The sequence below is a fragment of the Drosophila mauritiana genome, chromosome 2L (genome assembly GCF_004382145.1).
Source record: "Drosophila mauritiana strain mau12 chromosome 2L, ASM438214v1, whole genome shotgun sequence".
NCBI lineage: Eukaryota > Metazoa > Arthropoda > Insecta > Diptera > Drosophilidae > Drosophila > Drosophila mauritiana.
The window spans coordinates 5111698-5138265 of record NC_046667.1 but is presented as its reverse complement, the minus strand read 5'-3'; the positions used below and the strand labels follow the sequence as shown (position 1 = coordinate 5138265).

At 43.3% G+C, this 26568-nt stretch overlaps 6 protein-coding genes across 9 annotated transcripts in view; 3 read left to right on the top strand and 3 right to left on the bottom strand.

Moving 5' to 3' along the window:
• Nucleotides 1-15445, top strand: part of LOC117150194 (bone morphogenetic protein receptor type-1B) — a 52185-nt gene extending 36740 nt beyond the window's left edge. For 2 of the 3 annotated variants that reach the window (XM_033316980.1, XM_033316983.1), the window contains 2 exons: nt 12939-13126; nt 13190-15445. In XM_033316980.1, coding sequence (XP_033172871.1) covers nt 12939-13126; nt 13190-14497 — 1496 coding nt within the window. In that variant the 3' untranslated portion in view covers nt 14498-15445. The remainder of the gene's footprint in view (nt 1-12938; nt 13127-13189) is intronic. The other variant, XM_033316981.1, reaches the window with a different exon arrangement.
• A 40-nt stretch (nt 15446-15485) lies between these two features.
• On the bottom strand, nt 15486-16324 carry LOC117150197 (troponin C). Its single transcript, XM_033316986.1, has 3 exons — nt 16217-16324; nt 15706-16123; nt 15486-15643 (listed from the first exon to the last, which is right to left on the bottom strand). Exons 1-3 carry the CDS (start codon nt 16217-16219, stop codon nt 15615-15617), a joined length of 450 nt encoding a protein of 149 aa, XP_033172877.1. The 5' UTR covers nt 16220-16324; the 3' UTR covers nt 15486-15614.
• A 1673-nt stretch (nt 16325-17997) lies between these two features.
• On the top strand, nt 17998-19339 carry LOC117141847 (lipase member I). The gene is made up of 5 exons (XM_033305525.1): nt 17998-18070; nt 18120-18222; nt 18275-18852; nt 18915-19083; nt 19137-19339. The coding sequence occupies exons 1-5, from the start codon at nt 18043-18045 to the stop codon at nt 19273-19275; spliced, it is 1017 nt and encodes a 338-aa protein (XP_033161416.1). The 5' UTR covers nt 17998-18042; the 3' UTR covers nt 19276-19339.
• A 439-nt stretch (nt 19340-19778) lies between these two features.
• LOC117150388 (TBC1 domain family member 19) lies at nt 19779-22171 on the top strand. Its single transcript, XM_033317250.1, has 7 exons — nt 19779-20248; nt 20543-20729; nt 20783-20876; nt 20930-21182; nt 21238-21707; nt 21764-21845; nt 21898-22171. The coding sequence occupies exons 1-7, from the start codon at nt 19979-19981 to the stop codon at nt 22069-22071; spliced, it is 1530 nt and encodes a 509-aa protein (XP_033173141.1). The 5' UTR covers nt 19779-19978; the 3' UTR covers nt 22072-22171.
• LOC117150387 (probable cytochrome P450 28d1) lies at nt 22120-24099 on the bottom strand. The gene is made up of 6 exons (XM_033317249.1): nt 23861-24099; nt 23669-23807; nt 23497-23604; nt 22737-23367; nt 22408-22677; nt 22120-22347 (listed from the first exon to the last, which is right to left on the bottom strand). The coding sequence occupies exons 1-6, from the start codon at nt 24052-24054 to the stop codon at nt 22181-22183; spliced, it is 1509 nt and encodes a 502-aa protein (XP_033173140.1). The 5' UTR covers nt 24055-24099; the 3' UTR covers nt 22120-22180.
• A 1144-nt stretch (nt 24100-25243) lies between these two features.
• LOC117150389 (probable cytochrome P450 28d2) lies at nt 25244-26196 on the bottom strand. Of its 2 annotated transcripts, XM_033317253.1 has the most exons (3): nt 25876-26196; nt 25549-25809; nt 25244-25490 (listed from the first exon to the last, which is right to left on the bottom strand). In XM_033317253.1, exons 2-3 carry the CDS (start codon nt 25799-25801, stop codon nt 25327-25329), a joined length of 417 nt encoding a protein of 138 aa, XP_033173144.1. In that variant the 5' UTR covers nt 25802-25809; nt 25876-26196; the 3' UTR covers nt 25244-25326. The 2 variants fall into 2 exon arrangements, with proteins under 2 accessions (XP_033173144.1, XP_033173143.1); XM_033317252.1 differs by having other exon boundaries at nt 25549-26196.
• Between the last annotated feature and the right edge of the window lie 372 nt (nt 26197-26568).

Below are 26568 nucleotides of genomic sequence, written 5' to 3'. Positions count from 1 at the left end.
TAGATTATTTTGATATGCATCTGAGCATTTGATTTGGGCTTAGACAGGCAAATGAATTTAACGACCGCGCGTGGTGGATACACATTGATATAATCCCTTTTCATCCTCTTAGAGCAACGTATATAGCTTGATCTTTTAATCATGCTGATAATATTCAAATCTTGGATAGCTTAGTTAGTTAATAGCTTGGGATTTTGTCAGACTTCTAAGCCATAAATGGAAGCAATTTAAAGCACTCAGCTGCACTTAAGTATTTATTAAAATATTTATAAATTAGCTCACCATATATTTTATATGACTCTGTGCACAAAACATGAATATCCAGATTGCTATTAAGCAATAAGTAATTACTTTGCATTGCAATCAAGCTGCAGTTGGAGATTTTAGTATTATTACTTTATAAATGACCATGAATTTTTATTTAACTATTATATGCTATAAGCTTTACTCTTTCTGGCAAATGGAGATATGGAGAATAGCCTTGAAATCAATATAGTTAAACCTATAATCAATAATAATTCAATTTTTACAACTAGAACCGCTCTTGATTACAGTACTGGAATGTAATCATATATGACTCTAGTAGTATTTAGTTATTTGTGAGTATAAACAATAGTTTATTTAGGTTTTTGTTGGCCCTGTGAACGCCTGCCAATCGTCTGTGCATCCGTCCAGGTGCAGATCTCTGCGATTATGTATTTGATTTGCTTTGTGCAGCCTGGGCATTCCTGTGCCTGGGTCTCTTAATAATAAATTCGCCACGGGTGGCTCCCGTCCCCTTGGTCGTTCCTGTTCCTCCTGGTCAGTCGCTTGTGCCCATGACAAATCGCAGCAAATGCCAAACAACAGACAACAGATAAAATCCCTCGAAAGCGCAGCAAATACGAAAAACACCTTTTGATGTGGGCATTGTAGCAGTTGGAAAGACAAAGAGACCAGGGCACACCCACGACCGAAATGGGAAAATCTCGCAATCGAGTTGTTTTCCCCGAAAAATCGAAGAAGGAAAGAGTCGGCGTTTGATTGAAATAGTAAGCTCCGATGGTCAGAGACCCAGTTTCGGTTGCACTACCACTTCGATCATGCCAAGTGCAGACCTGTCATGAAACTATATGCCACGGCGCTACTATTGCGATGGGAAGTACTCTAAATGCTTTTTCGTGGAATCACCTAGCCAACAAATTGTGGCGATAGCTGATGTGGAGCGACGTATGCTGATAAGAGCGTAGAAGTGTGCGTTTTTGGGGGGCAGTAAATACTAATTCCCAGGTATATGACCGACAGGCCGCTGTGTTTATGGAATAGGTTTGGTCGTTCCCGAGTTCCCGGGCTAATCTTATCAATTTTGTCGTCCGCCGCCTTTTCGTTCGCGTAAACAAACAAAAATAGTAATAATAATAATAATAATAAGCGCAAAGCAACACAAAAACAAAATAAATAGTATAGACTTCAAGTACGTAAGCGCACGTTTCTTTTTACGACGAGCGTGTGGGGCTGCATTTCGAGTGCGTTTTCCTAGCGTTTTTAGTCGCCTCAGCGCATAACTGAAAAGGTTTCATAGAAACAAAAGCGTAGCAACCATAAACTACATCGTCGAACATATATCTTTTTTTTTATATTTTTATGCTGCGACCAGCACTTTTCGCACACTTCCTCAGCGAAATTGTATTTATTTAAATTAAGTTTAAATGCCAACCTGGCCGTAAAGCGCACGCAAAGAAGGGGGTCATTGATTTGTCGGGCCTTCCGAGCGATGCGTTCTGAGCGATCAGCAGAAAAACACCGACTAGACATCCGTCGCGTCTTCGGACGGAAAAAAGTAAGGCGTCATACTAATATGGCCATATCTCTCGGCTACGTGGATTCGTTTTAAATCAGCGATTACTCTGGCATTGACTTGAACGGCGACTCATGATCTTCAATTTGAATACAATATTCACACAATGAAAGGTTGCCCATTGCGATGCGCTTATCAGATGAAAGATTAACGAATTATTCTCGGAATCGCCAATGGCAGGGAATTCAAATAAAACCTGATTTACTTAGCCCAGCTAAACGTTAGAGTACAATGCCATACGATATGCGGCTGTACTCTCTTTATTGAGGGAATTACATGAGAAGAGCGCGGCGCGAACTCTGAGATTCGTTCCGAGAAAATTGCATAAGTTAATAGCACCTTGTATCTTGGTTATATGCATTATAAATACAAATAAGCAATTTACTTAAATGTTTTGGATTGTTATTCACAGGCAGCACTTCCTCTCGAGCTGTCGCCTCGTGATTAACTACAGATTATTCCATTAATTCTAAATCAAATGTGGCACCATTCAATTGAGATATGCTGCCTCTTTTTGCTGTTCTGCTGCAGTTCTTCGAGTGCAGCGTGCGCATATCCTGTTTTCTGGAACAGCCGATGCGATCTGTCGCCAGCGTGTGGAGCACACATGTGTGTGCCGCTCACAGGGCGCGTGAAAATGACGATCGAGGCGAGGCGAATCCGTCCGTCCGTCCTCCGGTCGTCCGGTCCTCCAGCCCATCCGACCATCCATCCATCCATCCATCCGAGCTATACACTGCATTTGCGCTGTGCAGCGGGAAGATGCGGATATGCTGAATGCTGAGTAGGCGGCAGCTGCTGCTGTTTGTCAAAACATTGGCATGGAATTCGCTGTGGGGCTGGGCAAGTGAAATGATATGTATCTGCCAGATACACGTACTCGCACATATGTAAATGCAGCTTCCTGCCGGCCCAAAACGAAACTCCATCGGGGAAGAACTACCGCCTCGGCCACAAATTCCGCTTAATTTCGTTGACGATTAATCAAAATCAAATAAATGCAAGTAACTTGGCTCTCCTTCATCTCGCTGGCTTTCCAGCTCCTTTGCTAACTGCTGCTGGCCGTTTGGCTGATGATGGATTTCGTGATAAATGAAGTGAAATTTGAGTGGATTGTATGCCGTTCTCGGGTTGATTTTCGTTTTTGTTTTTTTTACCCCATACAAATGCGTTAAATGCTCGAAACGATTATCTCGGTTCTGTAAGAGGGACTCAACTTTATGATGGTTTTTATTTTTGTGTGTTATTCACAGTTGTGCTCAAAATAATCACCAGAGTTGGGTTTTGTGGTAATTAAAGAAAATTTGTGAGCTGAGAAAAAATTAATGATAAATAAGAGGACAAAATAGTTAATTTCTGTCAAATTAAATTATACTTTTTGCTTGCAAAGAGCACTATTTTCTTGAACTGTGCTGTAAGCAGCACCTTCAGTTTGCTGTAGCTGTATTAACATCATATCTGTTCTTCCCAACCCCGCTCTTTCCAAATTTATGATCTTAGCTGCTTTGCATGGTCATTGTTCCACATTCTTTGGAGTTTAAATCTTGATAATCCTGTAGGAATTAGCAGTTCCCCGCTAAGTTTGTCAGTTATTTAGAGCTGCTACTACTGGCCAGCAATATGATTTTTGATACACACTCGCTTCTATTCTAACTTTTATGGTACCCACTCACCAACTTTTGTTGTTGGTTGGTAAATGTGTCGCACAGACAGCACGGCGGCATGTTTATTAGACTGCAAACACAACGGCAACAACTTTTGTTAGCCGCACAGTGAGAATCGCGCGAATGACAACGCACATTGGCACGTATTGCTCATTTGGCCGTATGTGCATATCATATCAAATAATATTGCTATATATACGTTCGAGTTTTATTTTTCTATCTGAAATGCGAAAACCGAAATCTGAAATCCGAAATTTGCATATTTTCGGTGTCTGTTAGTCTGCTGGCTGCGATTTATATATATTTATATGCTTTCCTGTCTATTAAAAGCCTGCACACGTCATGCTGTCGCCGGGGCAGCCTTAAAAGGCAGCAAGTGATGGTGGTGGCCGTTCGCCAATGTTTGATTCATCATCAGGTGACCAAAAAAGCGTAACAATAATGGTCAGCAGTCAAACAGTCTGGCCAAAAGCAAACGGCGAGCAGCAACATGTTGCTGCTGCAGTAGCAATTGCAACAACATGTTGCTGACGCTTCGGTTTGGAATTGCTTTTCGAACTTTTTTGTATGCGAAGTGGGCTGTGGCCATAAATCGAATTGACATTTTGACGCGACTTGCATTGATTGTTGGCTGTTGGCCCACCCACATGCTCTTAAATCTCGTATGCAAAAAGTCCCTGTTCGGACGCCACTGGGTGATTCATCAACGATCCCTGCTGGACATCCGCTGTGGCCTCCTGGTATCTTTGACAGTTGTAAATCTGGCTTTTTCGCAGAACAATTTCGACTGCACTTAAGCTTTACTTCTGAATTCTGAGTCCCTGTCCGGGCGTCAGTTTCCTTGCTTCCTTGGCCATTTATAATCGTTTTCTCAGAAGGAGTCGTCGTCGTCGCACGTTAAATGTTGCCAACAAATCGCAGACGACAAATGCGCAGACAGCTTGACTTTATTTTCGTGCCGCCAAGCTATAGCCATATATACTATATATACAATGTCTGCGTACAAGTTTATTTCTAGCCAAATAGCATTTGGTATTTCGTCTGGCAGGCGCATAAATTTCGATTTAGAAACAAAAAGAAGCGAAACATTCAAGACGACGACGACTAATTAGCCGCTCTGTTGTTTTTATTTTAATTTTGACCCAGCCAAGGCAACGCGAAAAACAGAATGCTCCTCCATTTCGCTACTGTGGAGCAAATCATCTGGTCATCTTGATCTCGGCTTGAGTGACTTTTGGCTAACGCCTCCTCCTGATTTGCATTCGAATCCAATTCCAATTTCGATCTTGCTGGCGTTGATGATTGGCAATCATCGCCCCAATATCAATATTAATGTCGTTGATCCCCCGATTCGGTTTGCTCATTTTGGATTTCTTGATAAAATCGCAATAAAAATTATATCAGCTGCTGCTGCCATTTAATTATGCAAATTGTTTCTTATATATATCTCTTTTTTTTGCTCTCGAACTGTAATTCAATGTCCGACATTAAAGTCGCTGGCCGATAAGATTTTTATGATGATTTTATATGTGATTTTAATAAATTGCTAACCATTTTTTCACTTCTTTTCATTTCAGGTAAGTGTAAAATCTGCCGAAAAGTGAAAAGTCTGGAAAATAGAGAATCCAATGTAGATAAGTAATAAATTATAAAAGGCAATATATTTATATTTACATTTCCGAGAAACCTGAAAACAAATACTCACCTATGATGGTTTGGTGCGAGTCGCTGGCGTTTTCGGCGCGTTTTTAAACGCCTTCGCCTGGGTGGTCCACAGCTGCTGCAATTTTTCATATTTGTATATGCACATGTGCTTTTTTTTCGAATGTTTTTTAATAATTTGCGCCTGCAATTAAAAATCATTAAGCCAAATCAGCGCGGTCTGCCCGCCGGGCTCTCTAATTAAAGCTGATTGTGTTGATTTGGCTGCCGTATGCAGAGGGAAAATGTCGGATAAAAATATAGGAAAATTATGCACTATCGCAGATGTATGAATGCTGCAATTGTTTTTAATTGTCCATATGCCAAATTGTGTCAGACGCAGAAATCTGACCATTAGCATCGACCATCTGCTCATTGGAAGTGAGATTTGTTCGGCGATTGTTTTACTTTCCAGTTAGCGTTTCATTCACAATTTCCACGCGACTACGAAAAGACAAATACACCAAATAGAAACACACCAAAAACCAAATATAAATAGGCAACACAGGCATTAATTATGGCCGTTTATAAGGAAAAATCGTTTTAAAAGTTGTCATGCCCAAGCGTGGAGTGTGCAAACAACAACGGCAACAACCACAGAGGCTTGGCAACCAGCGCCATAAACCCGTTTACCTTCGCCATCATTCTTTTTATTTAGTTTGTTCGTTTTTTGTTAGGAAAACAAACGATTTTGTTTTGACTTCAACTTTGGGTTAAAGTCTTTTCGCTCCTCCACACACAGCCTCCTTTCCCTCCGGCCGACGATTAATTTATTTCGTTAGCTTTGTATTTGTAAACCCATTTCTGGGGTTTGTTCAGAACCCTGGCTATAATTCCCACAAGGATTTGGGGAACATAAATTTCCGGACATGATGCTCACACCTGGGGCATAAATTCCTATTTCTAACGAAACTGATTTGAATGATAGTTATTTGATTTCTTGGAATTAACCTAAGCTTAAAGCTTGAATCACATTCCTCGCATGACAAATCCGCCGAAACTAGTTGGAGTTTTGTTGGCTAAACTTATTAACTTGATGAATACCTACATTTTTTTGCGGTCATAAAACTTTGCGATGGCTTTTGACTTTCAATTAACGCTCAAAAACAACGCCCCGGCTTTATTTAAAATGGCATTTCTCTCGCCAAACAATAAAATCCTAATTAAGTTCATAAACTTTCTTCGCTTACAATGTATTCCAAACGATTGTATCTTAATATCTATGCAAAACGACTATGTGGGCCCCGGGTCTTTGGCAATCTATAAGTCATTGTTCATTGGAGGGCGTATGCAAAACGAAATGGGAAGAAAACAATTAATTGCTGTTGATTTACGGGGCGTATGCTTGATTTATTTAGCAATCGCTTGACCAAAAAGCAGGCGGGCAATCATTTTGCTTAATTTTTTTCACTCTTTGTGTACTCGAATATTTTATTTATTGCCCACATGCGCGCCACAATAGAAGCCAATAGATAATGATGACTTCATTGCCAATGTTGCAACATCATCAGCCATAATCACAGTAGCCATTGAAAGAAGCTAGCCAGCCCGCAGGCGAAAAATTATAAAATCCATGTGGGCTACTGTTGGTTATTGATTTCGCGATTGGTAAATAGCCGGTAATAATGCTGATGCTGTGGCGATACAAGTAATTACTAATGGTCGAGCAGCTAGTTAGGGCAATCTGATAAATTCGAGATACTATTTGAGCTAATTCCAGTGTTACAACAAGCCTTGTAAGTGTATAGTACTTTAGCCAAGTGGCTTGTTTGGTTTTCTCAACTTTTTTCGCTGTCGTTGTTATCTTCCCTCGAAACACGGCTAATTTATGCAGCACTGTATGCTTTGCATTTCAAGCAGTTTCCTCGCTCGGTCACATGTCCACCAAACTGGTATATATGTACATATATACATGTGGTATATATACTATATACTATATAGACCCGGATGTCTTGATCTGTGTGCCCTCTGTCTCTGTCTCTGCCTCTCTGTTTCAGTCTAATGCCAATTCAATTTGAGGCTAATGTAGATTGAGATACGATTTATGCAGATTATGCAAAGGGCGGTCGAGGCCCGATCTATTCAGCTGCTCGGAATGGAGTGTAGGTGTCTTCTGAAGTCGGTGGGACTTGGCTCTCCACAGAAGCTTGGGCAGCATCCACAGCATCCGGCTGCCCACGCACTAAATCTGTGAAAGAAAAAGCCTCAAAACTAGACAGACATTTTGTTTAGCATTTTGTTGTGCCAACTGTCCCATTTGCTCGATTCCAAATCGCACTCCTCCCTTTTGGATTCCCTCCAGAGCCCACGCGGCTTTTATCGCCTAGAAGTCGCGTCGCCTGGGCGTTTGTGATTTAATTAAAAATATGCGACACTTAATTAAAACGCATGCGACGTTGAGACACTTGCAAATATTTCGAGAGACTGCAGCGCGTTTTATTAAGAATTTTGACAGCCTTTTTGATTAAGAGCCCCAGCCGCCCGAGGCACTTGGCAGGTTCGCTCAAACGCCCACGATCTTTTTGGGATCTGGGCAAAATCTGGGCATGGGAAATAACTGGTTGCTTAGCTGATTTATCGGAAGGCAAAAACCGAAGCCATAGCCAGTTGGCCATTCATGCCGCTTACAGCTGCTGGCTAACAGCAAAAACATGTTTGTATTGCCTGTGACACGTTTTGAAAGTCAATTAAACGCTTGTAAAATGCATTTATGCAAAGTGAAACGCACTCTGGTCGCAAAACAATGGCGATTTTACAGGCGCTACAGTGACGCAACAGTGCGTTGACAGTGGGCGTCGGATGCTACCGAGAGTTCACTGTAGCAGCGACCCCAAGAACCAGTTCTCAAAACTTAATTACACAGATCACTTTTATCTTGCTGGATATCTAGCGGGGAATGTCGTCTAATGTCTAATCTAATGCGAATTCATTCAGTTCGCTGGCAAAGGAAAGTTCCGTGCGCCATTTACTCGAGCGCAAACAGACTTGAGTACGCAAATGCTATGATAAAATTTGGCAAGCTCACAAACAATTGCGGTAACTAAATTTAAATTGCCCCCAAAAGAATTATAGCCAAGTAAACCGAAGCAAAGCAGAACGAAACAAACAAGCATCAGTTGGTTGGATAAAAAGCCGAAACAACGACGTCAGCAAGTCACAAGTAGAAAAGTAGAAGTCTCAGGGGACCGGGCGAATAAATCTGCCAATATAAATAAATCCGCCGTTTGGCAGGAGACTGCGGATCAGATACGACCAGGAAAATCAAATGCCAGCCAGCCAATTCATTAGCAACGACAGAAATTATGGAAAATGCCCGCCCACTTTTCTCGAAATTTGTACAATAAATACCGGGGAATACAACATGCCGCGCTGCCTACGTCGAACAATAAAACTTAACATTATTATATAAAAATGTATAGCACAGAAACAACAAGCCATGGATATGAAAACAGACGCCCACAGTTCGCAGGCCACCCAAACCAAAAAAAAAAATAAAAATTGAATGGAGGAAAACGTGCGGAAAAGCACAAATGCCACAAGTGGAATTTGGTATTTAACAGGTGACTGGGAAATGCCCTTTCAATTAGAAAAAATAGAATATAGTATTTGGTTCCCCGCTACTCGAAATATTCTAAATATAGAGCATAGGATGTAAATGAAAGTTTAGAAAGAGTATTTTGAATTCGTTTTTGAATCCAAGCAGGGTTCGTGTCTCGGCTAAGTGCCTCTTCAGACGTCACAGGCTCTTTGTGTTTGTTGGTATTGCAGTTACTGCTGCTTTTGTTTGGACTAGAATTGGGGAGCTGATGATGCATGAGCCATTCCATTCCATTCCATTGATGAGCTCACTCCAGCCGGCCGTGTCAGGTGTGCGTTCTTGTACCGTGAGTACTACGAGTAGTAGATACTTAGATAGACTTGTGTATATATCTCGATCACATGACTGTGCGGGTACTTCTTGTTCTTATTCGCACACTTGAGCATCTTTAGAAAACACTTGAGTAACACTAGGACGAAGAATCAGTTTATCAGTGTTTATCACATTCAGAATTATTCCAAAACTGCATACTTGCATTATCTAATCCTATGTTTTGCATTCTCATCTTGCTAATTGCGCTATATAAAAACTTGCTTCAATGCTGAGCGTATTCTATCACTAATTGAATTAGCTTAGCCTTATCTACAACTAGCCCATTTCGATAACGGCTATAATTTACCTTTACTGACCTTATTTGATAAGTTAGTTATGTATTGCTATTTTAAAAGTGTTGTAAATTGTGGTAATCAAAGTCGCTTAAATTCGATTGTGACTCCTTTTCGGAACGCAATGCCCAATTTGGCAAGTAAATCTCCCAGCAGATTAACATTGACCCGTAATTACTTTATATGGCTCGCAATTTTAATTAGACCCTCGACTTTGAGCAGCTGCTTTCGAGCCATAAACAGTGGGTAGCAAAAGTAATGGCACGATCAAATAGAGAACAATCAGCGGTGGCTGATGTGTTTTGTTCAAAGGTCTGTCAATTGAGATGGGTTTATAGTTTTGCAACGCACTGTCGGCGGCATGTGGGGAATATTTTATGGCATGATTCAGCTAACGATTTCCGCTGCCAACGCTCCTCTGACATGGGTGCAGTTTTTCCCGCTGCTGATTCCCCACCACCCAGGCGTCTAACATCATCACAGTACCAGAGTCACCATGATGATCCGATCTCCAATCTCCGAGAGCCGTGAGCTGTAGGCTATGGGCGTGGGCCGCCTGCCGCCTCCCTGTCGAGATCGTGCCGCAAACATCGCATCAACCGACTGGCCGGGCTAAAAATATGTATTCGATGGGCTTGCTCCACCCACAAGGGCCAAGTGGAAAAGCTATAGCCTTCAGCTTGAGCTCCCATCCCTTCCTCATTCGTTTAGAGTTTTATGCAAGCCAAGAACACCAACTAACACACAAGTTCTTTGTAACTATACTTTTATCTCATTTAATTTGCTGTTCATATTTTAAAACTAAAATTATTGGCTGTGTTTGGCATCTTTCCACTCAGCAAAGAAATATTTTCGGAAACATGTTTGGAATAATGTCAATTATGATTGGAATCAGTTTTGTTTTTGTACGCCAACCGTTTATGATTGGAAATATTATTTTACGAGGCTGCATCTTTGTGCGTTTGAATGCCGGCCATATAGGGCCTCTGTTCCTGTGACTTCCCTTTCGTGTTTGAAGAGTTTCACATAAAAATGCTTGTTTATTGCAACCGGCTAGCAAACAAACTCGCACACAAGGCCGGCCAACCTGGAGATTGCTTTGTTCTGGCCCTGCCGGCCAGGTTCAGTTTGGTTTCCTCCGATCCGTTTTTTCCTCACTTTTCGGGTTTTGCTGAGTGGCAAGCGCGTGCACTTGGCGCCAACTTGGAGCCGCCACATTGCCTTGCCCCCCGAGCCAAAACTGAAGCTGAACAGCTAACCGAAAGAGGCAACAATTTGGTTTCGAAGCGCGACGTCTTCCTCCTCCAAGCCCCTTATATTCCCCTTCCTACCCGGCGGATGCCACTTGGTTGTCCGCGGTTCGTTTCATAATTTGGTTGGCCGTCTTTTTTTTTTTATTGGTCGGTCTGGTCTGGTAAGAAATTCATAATTTGTCTGCACCGCAACAGGCTACCGTGCTACGTGGTCATCGTTCTCGGTTCTCAGTGATTTGTTTTCGTTGCTTTTGCCGAGAGAGATGAGAAGCAACAGGTATTTGCGGATAAAAGTTGGCAGCGAATAAAACTTGGCTAGCTGTGAAACACAGCTAGTTTTCAATGAAACCCAAAACAATTGGCTGGCTGGCAGTGTATCTGCATCGTTTTGCACGTTTTGCATGCCAACCGACACCAGATACAATTGGCGCGATAAAAACCGCGAGCGAAACGCGTGGCGACAGCGGCCAAACAGCAGCTGTCGCTGGCTATTAAATTGTAATTAAATTATTATCTCGCCGTGGCAATGGGCGTGCCCAAATGCAGGCAACATCCGCCAATTTGTGGATTTGCCTGCGTCTCGCTCTTTAGTATTTGTATTTGTATCTGCAACTGAAACTGCGCACTGTGAGTGGTATGCATGTGTCACTTGCATTTTTTGTGCTGCAGCCTTGGCAACACGCGACCTGTTCGGATATGGCTCCCCCGAAAAAAAAAACGCTAGGAATTCGCATCGTTAATCAACGGAATTGTATCTTTCAGAGCATTTTTAAGCATTACCATTAATAGCTCTTAACTGCGATCTGCGATCTCGTTTTTCGTGTGAATGTTGCGGCTTTGATGGATGGCCGGGGTCTTGTAACGAGCTCGTTTGAGCGTAAATAAGCGAATGGAATGGAATCCGAGAGTTTTGTTTTCCCAGAATTGCGAACGCCAATAAACAATAATGAGAATCGGAAAACAATACCCACCGAAAGCTAGTCCGCAAAAGTGCGGAGCGATCTATGTGCGCTCCAATGTATCCAGATCCAGCAGATCCAGCATGACACACATCCGTTTCGGGCTTTACGACTTATAAATGGTCAATAAAAATGTCTAAAAATATGCTAAATACCTTTCGCACAGTCTGTGGGTAAACAAATCACCTTGTGCCAGCCACGAACCGTAAAAAATATGGCACATTCGCTTTGGCATTAAAGGCGTTTTTATGAATGAACTCAACTGCAAGCGGCTGAATGCAATTAAATGCGAAACCGTATTGAGCAGGTCGTGGCACTCCAGCAATCCGACGATCCATGGGAAAGCCACCCACTCGACCGTAACTCATTCATCTAACGGCTGTCTGCCCCTCATCTCCGTCGAGGAAAACGCACTTAATGTTTTCCTCGATGGCTGTCGCAGGCGGCAAATGGCCGTAAAACTAGCGCCCAATGGCCACAACGCCCACTCCATAACGGTTGAGCTGCAGCTCCAGCTCTGCGCTCCTCCTCGTGTGCCGATGGCTTGGTCAAGTGGCTGTGGAAAAGGCAGCTAGCTACCGAGCAGAAACAGCAACGAGCTTGTAATTAGTTGCAGATTTGCCAGCGACCTGAATCAATTGCTCGAGTTACCGTTACCAGCTACTTGCAACTTGCAGCCACGGCCCACTCTTCATGCTCAAACGCATTTTTATGCTACAGTTGCGGTTTGGTTTCTGCCGCCGTTTATAATCGCAGACTCAAAATAGCCAACTCATCGGATTGATTTTGGCGGTACTACTTGACCACTAATTTTGTGGTACAGGTCCGGGTACGGAAGTGGGACGTACTTAAAAACTTCGGAAGCTACAGCAATAAAACGTTAATAAACCTGAAGACTTCTTGTTTTCATATGATTTATGATCAGGATTAAGAAGATTATAATTAAGTTTGGAAGAGGAGCAGTAACTAGTGTTTTTAGGAAACAATGTTAGCAGTTTACTACTGTACTTAATCCCAATGAAAGATTGCGGATGATTGGTTTAAAGGCGGGGATTAGACCAACTCACTCGTCAATTTTAAGTGCATTACTGCAACAGACGACTAGTTATTATAACCGGATATCATAAGGACACATTATAGGGGTCTTTGGGAAGCCTAAAATCAGAAATAGACGTTAATTAGATTAAAAGTCATGGCCAATTTTCAGGCAGGAGTCGTAAAATTGGGGATCTTAATAAGATAATTTTATTCTTACCAGACTCTTCATTTCATATGGATTATCAATGAATGGCATATTAATGATTTTCTGTTGTTATTTTAGCCCGCTCCCTAACCTGCTACTGCGATGGCAGTTGTCCGGACAATGTAAGCAATGGAACCTGCGAGACCAGACCCGGCGGCAGTTGCTTCAGCGCAGTCCAACAGCTTTACGATGAGACGACCGGAATGTACGAGGAGGAGCGAACCTATGGATGCATGCCGCCCGAAGACAACGGTGGCTTTCTCATGGTGAGTCCCCAGCTAAAACGAAACAATAAATCCATAGCTAATGAAAATGTCTTTTTGTTACAGTGCAAAGTAGCCGCTGTACCCCACCTGCATGGCAAGAACATTGTCTGCTGCGACAAGGAGGACTTCTGCAACCGTGACTTGTACCCCACCTACACACCCAAGCTGACCACACCAGCGCCGGACTTGCCCGTGAGCAGCGAATCCCTGCACACGCTAGCCGTCTTCGGCTCCATCATCATCTCCCTGTCCGTGTTTATGCTGATCGTGGCCAGCTTATGTTTCACCTACAAGCGACGCGAGAAGCTGCGCAAGCAACCACGTCTCATCAACTCCATGTGCAACTCGCAGCTGTCACCCTTGTCACAACTGGTGGAACAGAGTTCGGGCTCCGGATCGGGATTACCACTGCTGGTGCAAAGAACCATTGCCAAGCAGATTCAGATGGTGCGACTGGTGGGCAAGGGACGATATGGCGAGGTCTGGCTGGCCAAGTGGCGCGATGAGCGGGTGGCCGTCAAGACCTTCTTTACGACCGAAGAGGCTTCTTGGTTCCGCGAGACTGAAATCTATCAGACAGTGCTGATGCGACACGACAATATCTTGGGCTTCATTGCCGCCGACATCAAGGGTAATGGTAGCTGGACACAGATGTTGCTGATCACCGACTACCACGAGATGGGCAGCCTACACGATTACCTCTCAATGTCGGTGATCAATCCGCAGAAGCTGCAATTGCTAGCGTTCTCGCTGGCCTCCGGGTTAGCCCACCTGCACGACGAGATCTTCGGAACCCCTGGCAAACCAGCTATCGCTCATCGCGATATCAAGAGCAAGAACATATTGGTCAAGCGGAATGGACAGTGCGCTATTGCTGACTTTGGACTGGCGGTGAAGTACAACTCGGAACTGGATGTCATCCACATTGCACAGAATCCACGTGTCGGCACACGCCGCTACATGGCTCCAGAAGTATTGAGTCAGCAGCTGGATCCCAAGCAGTTTGAAGAGTTCAAGCGAGCGGATATGTATTCGGTGGGTCTCGTTCTGTGGGAGATGACCCGTCGCTGCTACACACCCATATCGGGCACCAAGACGACCACCTGCGAGGACTACGCCCTGCCCTACCACGATGTGGTGCCCTCGGATCCCACGTTCGAGGACATGCACGCTGTTGTGTGCGTAAAGGGTTTCCGGCCGCCGATACCATCGCGCTGGCAGGAGGATGATGTACTCGCCACCGTATCCAAGATCATGCAGGAGTGCTGGCACCCGAATCCCACCGTCCGGCTGACTGCCCTGCGCGTAAAGAAGACGCTGGGGCGACTGGAAACAGACTGCCTAATCGATGTGCCTATTAAGATTGTCTAAGCAGCTGTTTGTAGTCTCGTTTTAGGTTTGACCTAAGTTGCATTTAGTTTTCTGTTTTTGTTCAACATCTGTTGAATGCGCAGTTCCGACCTTTTGTACGGAATTTCATAGTTAGGTACTAATCATAAGTTGCCGGTACTTGAGCGGAGCAAAGCAGAGGATCCTTCAGAGGTGCCTATACTACGGTTACTTTAACCGTCGCACTGATTGTAAGCTAGAGGTTAGATTTAAGTTGACAGGAGCTAGTTACTAAGGCCCCTTGCAAAATCTTTGGTTAGAAAAATGCTTTAACTATTTGAGAAATATAGGGAGTATTTTGGATGACACCTATTCATGTTGATGTACATAAGTATGAGATCAAAATAGAAATCAATTGAAAGAATCGAAATTTATATGTAACATACTTTAATTTTTGTGCCAGCTTTTGTACGCTTTAACTAAACGAGTTAAGACGCCCATTCTTTGACCCCCGAGGCTTTAGCCTCAACATGGAACATGTCTTCATGTGTTTTGTTTGTATCTAGTGTTTAAGTGAGAACTTTGCAGACTTTGTGCAAGTAAATGCTGCCTTTTGTAAAATCCACGGAATTAGTTGCCTTAAGACAAAGTGTAAAGACAGGAGCCAACAGACAGGAGCCCGACTCCCTTCCTCCCCCTTAAGTAGCACATATTTTTGTATGTATAACCAGAGATCGAGAAGTATCTCGAGAAGTGCACTTGTGTCGGCTCTTTTGTTTTGTGTAAATAGCAAAGATGTTTATAGGCCGCTAACCATACAGATATATAGTATATATATTATATCGTTATAAGCGATTCTGTAAATACTATATATGTATCTTTATCTGTAACCGTTTAACTTATATCTTATCGTTCTTATCGTGTAACCTTGTTTAAGCTAGAGTTAGATGACTAGCCTGTAAGAGCAAAAAGTAAACTATATGAACTAGATGGATATGTATCTTTCAGTTTTTTTTCTGTTTCATTATTACTGCTCGCAGACCACAAGAACTAAAGTTTGTATTAAAGCGGTTAGTTAATTTATTTAAAAATAATAAAAAATTATAATTAAACCCAAAAGCTTGATTTTCTGTTGGTTTTATCAGCGTTCGTGATTCCTCTACTCGCCCGCCATCATCTCCATGAATTCTGTGATCGAAAATTGCAATTAGTCAGCATCACATATTTGTAAATTTGTGGGAGAAACTTACCATCAAAGTCCACGGTACCGGATCCATCAGTGTCAATCTCAGCGATGATGCCGTCCAGATCGCTGGAGGAGAGCTTGTCGTCGAGGGCGGCGAGAATTTCCTTGAGCGTTGAGGTGGTGATGTAACCATTTCCCTCGCGATCGTACAGACGGAAGGCCTCTTTCAGCTCCTTCTGGATGGCCTCGGCATCCTCCTCCTCCAGGAAATGGGCAGCGATGCTGCAGAAGCCGTCGAAGTTAACCTTGCCGGTGTCCTCCGGATCGTTGTCGTCGATTAGAGCCTGCAGTTCGCTGTCGTCGAACATCTGACCCATGCTGTTGAGGATCGTCTTCAGACGCAGCGTCTCAATGAAGCCCGTCTTTTGTGTGTCGAACATTTGGAATGCCTTGCGCATGATGTCCATTTTCTCGTCGTCCTCCTGCGGTTACCAAAAATTAGCCCGATCACATCATGAACGATTGCACAATATCCACCCGCCCAGAGAAATGCAAAAACAACACCCGATAGATACCATTTTGTATCTGTTGGCCAAGCGACAATTTGCGAGCGAGCGAGTATTCCAATCTCCAATGCGTTCCAACTGCGTTGGCCTGCGGGCGCGCACTAAACCGATCGCCTGGCCAAGATCATTATTTATAAACAACAAATTTCGCTTAGTGGAAGCGTCACTCATACGCAGCGTTGTACACCTCGTCGGCAGAGGAGCAGCGGAGCAGAGCATCCCATCCATGGGTTATTGTTGGTTTGGCTTTTCGGCAAAGCACTTTATTAACAGCCATTGGAATGTGAACTAGTGGAGGTGGCGGTGGGTACAGAGGTGGAGGTGAAGGTGGAGGCGGATGCGCAGACTGATTCTGGCCAGACGCTGATCTAAATCAGATCAAAGTGTTACAGGTGCACTGCCTGCCTCCTGTTGGTTGGGTTATTGGTTGGGTATTGGCTGCGGTTGGGTAAGGTGGGAGGGTACTGATGCCTTAAGGTCGGCGGCAGAATGGCGACGTCATCTCCATCATCTTTGGCGCTGGCAGCCGGAAAAACGAGCGCACAGCGCACGCCACAATTATGCAAAAGAGCAGCAGATACAACGGATACACCAGATACAGCACATACAGATACAGATACAGATACAGATATAGGTACACCCTCGCATCCATATTTCTGTATGCGTGGCCTGGTCCGTCGGTCACTCAGTCAGTCACTAAAAATCGACTATAAACGTCTTCACAATCAGTCACAAAATCAGTGCGATTTTCTCACGGTAATTGTATTTTTAGTACTTTATAGCAATTTTTGTCCATATGATCATGAGTGTGGTGGGCCAGATGCCGATGGCTGGTCCACAGCCAATTCCACAGGCTCTTTGCCGTTTGCTGACTACTTGCTGGCTACCCACTACCCATAGCCACTAGTGCTGCGGTTAACCACACACCCATCCGATCCTCAACCTCCATCCTCTCCACTTTGGTCTCGAAAATGTTGATTTGGTTTTAGATTTTTGCTTTAAAACAAACAAACAGGCATTCAGGCTGGCAAATGGACATCACGCTAGATGGACAGGCCAATTGTGGGCGATGCTATGTATGTGGATGTGGTTCTTTGGGCATGGGTTCGGATTTGGATAGTTCTGTACGAGTGGGTAACCTTCCGGCAACGGCATTTTTTGGCAAAGGCGCACAGTAGTGGCTTTGATGGTCATTTGAGTTTTATTATTTATGACAAAACGTGAAGCACATTTGGAATGTCCCAGGGAGGTGACGGAGTGGCACAATGGGAAGAGGGGTTGGGTTGGGTTGGGTTGCTCTGGCGACCACAGTGCACTCACACAGTGTCACTTCGATTGTTTTTGCATAATTTCCAATGCCCAAAATGTGTATCTCTGTATAAATAGCTTGAGTTGAGTGTTGGCCACACTCGTGGCATAAGTTCTAATTCGAACGCTGACAATTTGGTGGCATGAAATTTAAGGCTAGATTTACGATGCAATTACCACTGAAAATTGCTCTGCCCAGGAGCGAAGTCAACACGTTAATTAATTAGTGACTTCCTATTTATATTTAAATTGATGTAACCGTTTTTAAAATTCCATTTCTGCTCTTTTTATAAATTAATCTTATTTAACTTTTATGCAGAATTCCAATTCGTAGTTGTACTATAATATTTTATTTACTTTATTTATAATATATTATTTTATAGATGCACATATTTTGCAATTAGTTAAGCTTTCCGGTTTCTTAGTCGGTTGAACGAGACGAACTTAATTAAAAAGATTTTATGGAACCTAGAGCATATAAAGTCGGAAAATAAAAAAATCAGTAAAGGCCTCAAAGAAATCGGAGAATGATGAATAACATCTTGGTCTTAATAGGTAATTCAGGCTGTCTTAATAATAATGTCATAAAGTAATCGTGTTTTAGGCTTTTCGAGTGTTATGCTCGTTGCTGGCTTAGATGATATGAACTGTTTCTCCCTGCAAAGCGAATTTTGTCCCAATGCCAACATTTCCTTTTGGCTATACACGTAAGATGAATCGTTTTATACTATGCTTTACATTATCTATCCGTATTTGCAGAAAAGAAAATCAGGATGGAACTAAGCTTTCAGTATTTGAACTTAATCGGCTTGAATTTAATCACCACAAACCGCTCAAGGTTCTGATCCATGGATTCAACGGGCACCGCGATTTCAGTCCCAATATCCAGCTACGTCCGCTGTTCCTGACACAGGATTATAACTTGATATCCTTGGACTATCCAAAACTAGCCTATGAACCCTGCTATACGGAAGCGGTTCACAATGCCAAATACGTAGCTCGCTGTACTGCTCAGTTGCTACGAGTACTCCTCGAGAGCGGATTGGTCAAAATTGAGGATCTGCACCTAATTGGCTTGGGCTTAGGTGCCCATGTGGCCGGGTTCATTGGGCAGTTTCTTCCGGAACACAAGCTGGAGCACATCACAGCCCTCGATCCGGCAAAGCCATTTTACATGGTCAAGGATCCGGCTCTAAAGCTCGATCCCACTGATGCCAAGTTCGTGGACGTCGTGCACACGGATGTGACGATGCTTGGCTTACTGGATGCAGTGGGCCACGTGGACTTCTACTTGAACATGGGTGTCTCACAGCCCAACTGCGGACCCGTTAATAAGAGTTAGTAATATTTAGGCCATTTGCTTTACCCATATTTGCTATTTTCATTGTTCTAACATTAGTGGAGACCCATTTCTGCTACCATAACCGAGCCGCAGACTATTATGCCGAGTCTATTTCTTCACCTTATGGATTCTATGGCTTCTACTGTCCCAATTTTAAAAGCTTCGCCAAGGGAATTTGCGTTCCTGATAAAAATGTAGAGCTGATGGGCTTCCACGTCGATCCGAAGTAAGTGCCAGCAGCCATTTTGCCATATCTTTTTTATATCTATTTAATTGCAGAGCCAGAGGCAGGTATTTTCTGGATACCAATAATGGTCCTCCTTATGCCAAGGGCGAGAACTTTTCCTCAATAAGCCGCCAGCTAAAAGGTCGCACTTTCGTGAACGATGATATTATAGATAAAATGATTGAATCATAGTAAGGGATGCTATCCAGTTATTTAAGAGAATATTATTATTTCATAAATAAACATGGAATAATGTACATACATATACTATAACTATAACATACTATAGCTCTATTCTCGTGTAAAAATGTTTACCCTTTCAAAATCATATTTCGGCCTGGTCTAAATATTCAGGTGAAATACTTTCGACACTCTGACATGTTCGGGTGAGTTTGGCCCACCTTCGCAATCAACAGGAGGAGCCGCGCCGACGACCACGTCAACAACTCGTTGGGCCAGGTGACAGATGCCAAGAAAAAGGAAAAGTTGCCGCCACTCAGTTTCAGTTTCAGTGTGTTTCGGTGTGCGTGAAAATAAATGTATATGGAAAGCAATTTCACGCGCCTCTGGCTTTTCATTCGAAACGAAACATAATGGAATTTCTTGGTTGCGAGGGGCGGCCAAAACGAACGAATCAAATCGCAACTAACGCGAAACTAGCAGCCAAACAAGTGCTTGCATTCCGTCGCCAAGAAGCGACGACAGCCGAGGATGTGACTCGGAATCGAATCGACTCCAAATCAAAGCAGGCGACGGAGTTTGATCGATAAAAGTCAAACGACGGAGTTAGGAGCGCCCAAAGTTGGGGGCTAATCAGTATCAGAACGGTGTAAATAGTTAGTTGGTAGTCAGCGGCAGAGTGCTACGCAGAAAGAACGGTCGAGGAGCTATCGGCATGGAGGAGCTGCAGGATGCCAGCATCCACCACATGACCGCAAAGGTAATCGCGGCCATCAAGAACACTAAGAGCTACGAGCCCATCTACAAGGAGCTGCAGAAGCTGGTCTGCAATCCCAGCGTGGACACCCACGATATGCGCAACACCCTCGAGGATGCCATCAAGAGCGCCGGACTGGAGACGGAGATCCGGAATATTGTCTACAACCTGGTCCGCACGCGGCTGTCCAGAACAGATGACAAAAACCTGGCCAACAAACAGGGAGCGGTGGGTACAACTTCTGAGATTCAGTTTATTAAAATTCCTGTAATGGAATTTAGAATAATTGGATTGGTATTTAATAGTATTCCATGCTGCTCCTATCATTTCCTACTTTGTGCAAAATTTTATTTTATAGCTTAACGTTTATAATACAAATTATAATGCTACACAATACCGAGAGATCTCGAAGTGCCACAACTATAGAGTTGTCAAATAACTCGTTAGCCCTAGGGACATTAGTATGTAGTGCTAGGGGAAATGAATCCAAAATCTCTTCACTTATATATATATTTCCAATAGAAACCCACCGTTAGTGATCCACTTGGATATTTAAAAAGAGCTGGTGTGCTTTGGGATCGAAGGGTTCGGAAGAGTTTGAATGCCATGTGCACAGAACTGAAGGTTCCACTGCATGGACAACCAAGGATCAGTGCGGATCGCGAGGACTTTATGGCCAAGTGGAACGAACTGAGCAACTACAATATGGGTAGGCATCTCGTAAACAGTGGAGTTAACAATTAACCTTGGCTAATCTCCTAGATCTGGCCAACTATAGGCCTGTTTACGCTCCAAAGGATTTACTAGAGGTGCTGCTCTCGCTGAAAGGACCCGCCAAAACCACGGAAAATACAGAGTAAGTTTTGGGTTATATCAGTCACTTGGGTAAATAATCATTTACACCATTAGTCAAATCCCCCAATGGGAGTTCTCCCACATTGCACTTCCTGTGAAAAATCTATTCGAGCTGCGTGCCCACTATGCGGATCTGCTGCGAAGTGATAGCTATTTGGGAGTGCCGGATCTTACGGTTCAGTGCCAGAGGATTCTGGAGGCCCGGCATGCGCCCATGTGCCAGCAGTTCCTGAAGAAGGGCTGCACACCCGCACCCTATAGGGGAGCCCTCTGGGCTTCGGTCCTGGACAGCAAGCTTCATGACTATGTAACTACTGATTTTTGGATCAATAACCTCATAATACATCTATATACCCCCAAAGGATATTGAATACTGGCAAAAGCTGCGCAATGCGGTCTGGACCACGGATCACATCGTGGACAAGCTGGTCTTCAAGGACATTCAGTTGACGGCCTCCAACGACGACCAGTACTTTGTGTTCGAGGACGTGCTCTACCAGGTGCTGCTCTGCTTCTCGCGGGACACCGATATCGGTGGCTGTGTGGAGTACGAGTCGTTTCCGGTGAAGGGCAAGACCTACGAAGGTCCTCCATCGGGTGTGGTGCCCTTCCACGGCATCTGCATGTTTGCCGCCCCCTTTTGTTATCTGTATGACTCGCCGGTGAGCCTGTACTATACATTCCGGGCCTTCTATATCCGCTACTGCCATCGCTTGACCACCATCAACACGCACCCTCAAGGGATTGTCAGTCTGTGCCTGCTCTTCGAGAAGCTGCTGCAGACCTATGAACCGCAGTTATGGTCCCATTTCCGGGAGCTTCAGATACAACCGTGAGTTGAGATTGGGTTTTCCGTTAGACAGCTATTTCACCCATCTATTTCCCTAGCCTGCGTGTGGTCTTCAAATGGCTTATGCGGGCGTTTTCCGGACATTTGCCCCCCGATCAATTGCTGGTCCTCTGGGATCTGGTAAGAAATACACCTTCGACCTTATTGGCACTGCTTATCCCTTCCTTTTCAGATCCTTGGCTTTGATAGCTTGGAGATCCTTCCTCTATTCGCCATCATCATTCTTAGCTTTAGAAAGGAGAGCATCATGCAGGTGGCCTCGTTGGATAGCATCGAAGCGATTCTGGCAGACTTGTCCTCTATCAAGGTGCTGCCCCTAGTGCAACTAGCCCTAAGTCGGGACTAAAAGTGTGGTTTTAAGTTACAAAATTAAAGTATTACGAGTGTTTCGAAATATAACATGTATGCAACTGATCAAACTATATTTAATATAAAATCGAAACATTGTTGTATGACTAATGGCGTTCAACAAAGTCCAGCCAAACACCGCCTTTTAAGGCAGGCATAAAGTAGGTATCATCAATTTCATTATCCTTGCGCGTTTTGGGATTAACCTTGACGTCAAAGTTTCGCACGATTTCCACCAGGGCAGCTTTGATTTGGGTGAGTGAAAACCGCATACCTGTAATAATGCATCAAATTTGAAATAACTTAAATTGCTCCAAAAAATAATGTTACCCACCGGGACAAATACGGGGTCCATCGCCAAACCCGAAGTATAGGCCCTGATCTCTGTACTTCTTGGCTCCGCCATTGATGTTCAGGAATCGCTCGGGCTTGAAGGATTGCGGCTCCTCGTAGTATTGGGGATCGTTGTGCAAGGCGTTCACAGGAATGATGACGACATCCCCGGGTCTCAGTTTCACGCTCACTCCGTTTTTGTTCGTCAGTTCGTAGGGTTCAGTTACCACCTTGCGGGCAGCCAGGACAGGTGAGAAAATTCGCAAGGTTTCTACAGATATAGATACAATTTCAGTATGCACGTAATTTTAGGTTTCGCCAAAAACTCACCATGGATGCAGGCTTCGGTGAAGGGCAGCTCACTTATCTGTTCAAAGGTCAGCTCGGCGGTACCGACCTCCTCCCTCAACTTTTGCTGCTCCTCGGGATTGCGGGCCAGGAAAAGGAGTGTGTGGGTAAGCACTTGCGCGGTGGTCTCGAATCCGTCCGTCAAAAATGTCATTGTGTGCGAGGTCAACTCCGCCGCATTCAGTCCTTTTTTCTCCTGCAACTGCAACATGTAGTTGAGGAAGTCATCTCGCTGCTGTGCCGCCGGACTTTCCCGCCGCACTTGGATGCACTTCTGCATGATGTCATGGAAGAACGCAGCCACGTCCTTGGCGAACAGCGAAACGGTGTAGAATTTCGTGATTGGTGGCCATAGATTGGCGACCACCGAGTAGAAGATGAAGCCGAAAGATTGTTCGAAGACGCGCTTGGTCATTCCCACCATGGGTGTGGGATTATCCGTGAAACTCTGGGCGGAAATGCCCAGGACACAATCGGAAATCACTTCGGTGGTGTAGCACAAGCAGAGATCCTTCGCATTTAGTCCTTGGGCGGGGGCCATCAGGCTCTGTCGCCTTATATATTCCACGAACTTTTTACAAACGCGCAGCGAGACGGGATAGGCAGCTTTGACCTTTTGGGGAGGCAGAGCGTTAATTGATTGGAGCACTTCAATTGATAAGGGTATCAGGGCACCCAATGAAAACAAACATTAGCACGAGATAAGTTTTGAATAAACAATTCGAGGGCAACCTAAGCTTACCCGATTTGCCGAAAGTCCGGGTGTAACTTCGGCGCGTCTTTCCTTCCAGGCCTCACCGGTCAATATAAATGGATTGTTCGCCAGAATGGGATCCTTCTTGCTGTCGGTCTATTGTGTGAATTATCCTATGAGATGGGCTCTTAAGGTCAGTATGTATCTACCATCTACTCACAAACTTAGCCATCTCGTTGTCGTGGAAGCTGCGGAAGTCACTAACAAATATCTTGTGCGCATATTCCGGCGTTGTGACCATTAGTTGTGGAATTCTGGTTTGGAACACTCCCACGATGCTATCGGTGTTCTTGTACTGCCTAATGAGAATGCAATCAGTAAGCAGATAGCGTAGCTAACTCCATACACATACTCATAGATCTCATCGATGTCGTAGACCACGTTCCGTTTCTGGGTGAAAACGCTGGGAAAACTGCCCACAAAGGGCCATGACTTGGCCGTAGGAATGCCCATCTTCTTCCAGTAGCTAAAGTTCCAAGTCAGAAAGACATAGATCAAGGCCAGAATGGCCGCAATCACAAAAAGAGCCGTGGAAATCGGACACATGGCACAACTTCTCGCCAACGCGGATGAAAACCAACTGGAACTCAATTGAGCTGCCGCAGTCATTTAAATTGAACTTGCGCGGTAGTCAAGTGGATGGATTCACCCAGTAAACAAATTGATCAAATTGCCTTCACCACCGCTGTTAATGGTTGTCGTAAATAAAATTGCACCGTTTGGTGATAATGCCTGATTTCGTTATCAAGATCAAGGGGCTACTATATACCTAGTCCCCTAGGTCGTGAGCCACAAAGTAGTAGTACAAAAATTGTTAATAAAAGCCATTTTGTGATATCACGATGAAACAGAACTTTTCAGCCACTCATTTCGCAAAGTGGTTACACTTATTATCATAGTATATGGCATCTGTATCTATAGCACGCAGATAAATATGTGGTTTAAGGGAGCGGTTTTAGTAGCATAGAGAAATTTAATAAACAATTAAAAGAAAAATAGCAATGCCTCGACTCTCAAGTACTCTTAAATTTGAATAAAAAAGTAGAATTGCCAAATGCAATGCTTGCTGAAAACAAAAAACAATGTGGCGTATCCAGAAGGTCCATCTATCAGTTGCATACTTTTCTAGGAATACAACATACCCATTTTCATTTTACGAGTAATGGGTATAGATAGTCTGACAAACAATATGTATAGCAACTGGCTAAGTGGTTAATCAAATTTATTTATGATTTTTAATTGGTATATTATCTTATCAACAATTATAACAACACTTCAGCCATTTTACTATCGCTCCTTAAATTCTAGCCTTTCTTGTGAGTGGCTATAAAAAAGGTGTCATCCAGTCGATTACCCGATCGCGTCTTGGGGTTTACATTGATGTCATAAATTCTTACGATCTCCACTGAGTGAAAGCAAATGGGATGCCTATTATTCTACATGGATGTCTTCTTTTAAATAATAAATAAATAAATTTTTTTTAGACAATTTAAACAATTTTAGAATTTGTATTACTTCATATTAGAAAATCTCAATTAAATCTTGTATCTTGCAATCGGATGGCCAACCTACAGCCAACATGTTGCGCACTAGCAATCGAACTTGTTGCGCATGCAACATCACTGTCGAACCGTGCTCGATCGAACCGTGTTGTAGATCATCCGCAACATTTTCGTTTATCGAGTGAAAAATGTACTGCATTTTATTTTTCTCAGTCAGTATTAATTGGGCTTAATTTTGATTTTTATTAATTCGAGTAAATAACTCCTCTTTATTCAGTTTTTTCAGCTCAAAGCTTACTACGATTATTGCTATTATTTAAAGGTCCTTGAAGTCCAGGTAAATTCCACCCTTCAAGGTGGCCATGAAGAAAGTATCATCTATCTGATTGTCCGAGCGGGTTTTGGGATTAACCTTGATTTCAAAGTTCCTCAAGATTTCCACCAGAGCTGCTTTGAGTTGAGTCAGCGCAAATCGCATTCCTAAATGAAGAGATCGAGTTAGTATGTGATTTTCAGATACAATTTTTCAGTCACCAACCTGGACAGTGACGAGGTCCATCGCCAAAGGCTAGGTATACACCCCTGTCTCTGTAACTTTTCATACCACCTCCATTGCTCTCAAGGATCCGTTCCAGCTTGAATGTCAAAGGATCCTCATAATACTGCGGATCGTGGTGCAGAGCTTTTACGGGTATGGTAACCACATCTCCGGGTTTCAAGTGCACAGTGCGTCCGTTCTTGTTCGCAAACATATTAACGCAGCGATTATATTTATTCCGAAAAATTGGCATGAAACAATCTAATCGTAGTTAAAAAGTAGTTTAATTTTTTTTTAGTCAGATTGCAATAATCTTGTTAAATATACCGAATTTAATAATGCATACTCATAGATATCATCAATATCGTAGGCAATATTACGCTTCCTTGTAAAAATGCTGGGAAAACTTCCAACAAATGGCCAAGTGGGAGCCGTCTTGATGCCACGACTTCTCCAATAGTTGAAGTTCCATGTTAGAAACACGTAGACCAGCATCAATAGGGTTAGCACGAGGACAAGAGCTGTACTCACTAGGATACTTATGAGCTACATATTAACGCAGCGATTATATTTATGCCGAAAAATTGGCATGAAGCAATCTAATCGTAGTTAAAAAGTAGTTTAATTTTTTTTAGTCAGATTGCAATAATCTTGTTTCGCCTGACAAGTCAATTAAAAAATAATGGGTAAAAAAAAACCGCAAATTTGGAAAATCAAATCGTATACAGTCATGTCAATAGAGCTGCAGACATACATCCCATAAAATAAACAATATATGTTTTATTGTTTTTTTTTTAATAATCATAATGCATATAAAGGTACAGTTGTTCACAAGAAAGGAAATCTTAAAATGCTACATAAATTATATTAACTCGATAACGGCTAATTATTTCATAACCAGATAGAAGCAGCAAAGTACACAAATTTAACATTTAAATCAAACTTAATTTTATACATAGTAAATCGTTCATAGGTCTAATAAATAAATGTATGTATTTTCTCAATAATAATTGCTCAAGC

Excerpts from the sequence above, each read along its gene's own strand:
- LOC117150197 (XM_033316986.1), bottom strand. Across the intron at positions 15,644-15,705 it reads CGGTACCGTGGACTTTGATG|AATTCATGGAGATGATGGCG; the intron begins GTAAGTTTCTCC and ends TTTCGATCACAG.
- LOC117141847 (XM_033305525.1), top strand. The coding sequence starts at position 18,043 with ATGATGAATAACATCTTGGTCTTAATAG. Across the intron at positions 18,853-18,914 it reads CTGCGGACCCGTTAATAAGA|TGGAGACCCATTTCTGCTAC; the intron begins GTTAGTAATATT and ends TTCTAACATTAG. Across the intron at positions 19,084-19,136 it reads GGCTTCCACGTCGATCCGAA|AGCCAGAGGCAGGTATTTTC; the intron begins GTAAGTGCCAGC and ends ATTTAATTGCAG.
- LOC117150388 (XM_033317250.1), top strand. The coding sequence starts at position 19,979 with ATGGAGGAGCTGCAGGATGCCAGCATCCACCACATGACCGCAAAGGTA. Across the intron at positions 20,877-20,929 it reads AAAACCACGGAAAATACAGA|TCAAATCCCCCAATGGGAGT; the intron begins GTAAGTTTTGGG and ends TTACACCATTAG. Across the intron at positions 21,846-21,897 it reads TGCTGGTCCTCTGGGATCTG|ATCCTTGGCTTTGATAGCTT; the intron begins GTAAGAAATACA and ends CTTCCTTTTCAG.
- LOC117150387 (XM_033317249.1), bottom strand. The coding sequence starts at position 24,054 with ATGTGTCCGATTTCCACGGCTCTTTTTGTGATTGCGGCCATTCTGGCC. Across the intron at positions 22,678-22,736 it reads CACCGAAGCCTGCATCCATG|AAACCTTGCGAATTTTCTCA; the intron begins GTGAGTTTTTGG and ends CTATATCTGTAG. Across the intron at positions 22,348-22,407 it reads TGGACCCCGTATTTGTCCCG|GTATGCGGTTTTCACTCACC; the intron begins GTGGGTAACATT and ends GCATTATTACAG.
- LOC117150389 (XM_033317252.1), bottom strand. The coding sequence starts at position 25,801 with ATGCCAATTTTTCGGAATAAATATAATCGCTGCGTTAATATGTTTGCG. Across the intron at positions 25,491-25,548 it reads TGGACCTCGTCACTGTCCAG|GAATGCGATTTGCGCTGACT; the intron begins GTTGGTGACTGA and ends CTCTTCATTTAG.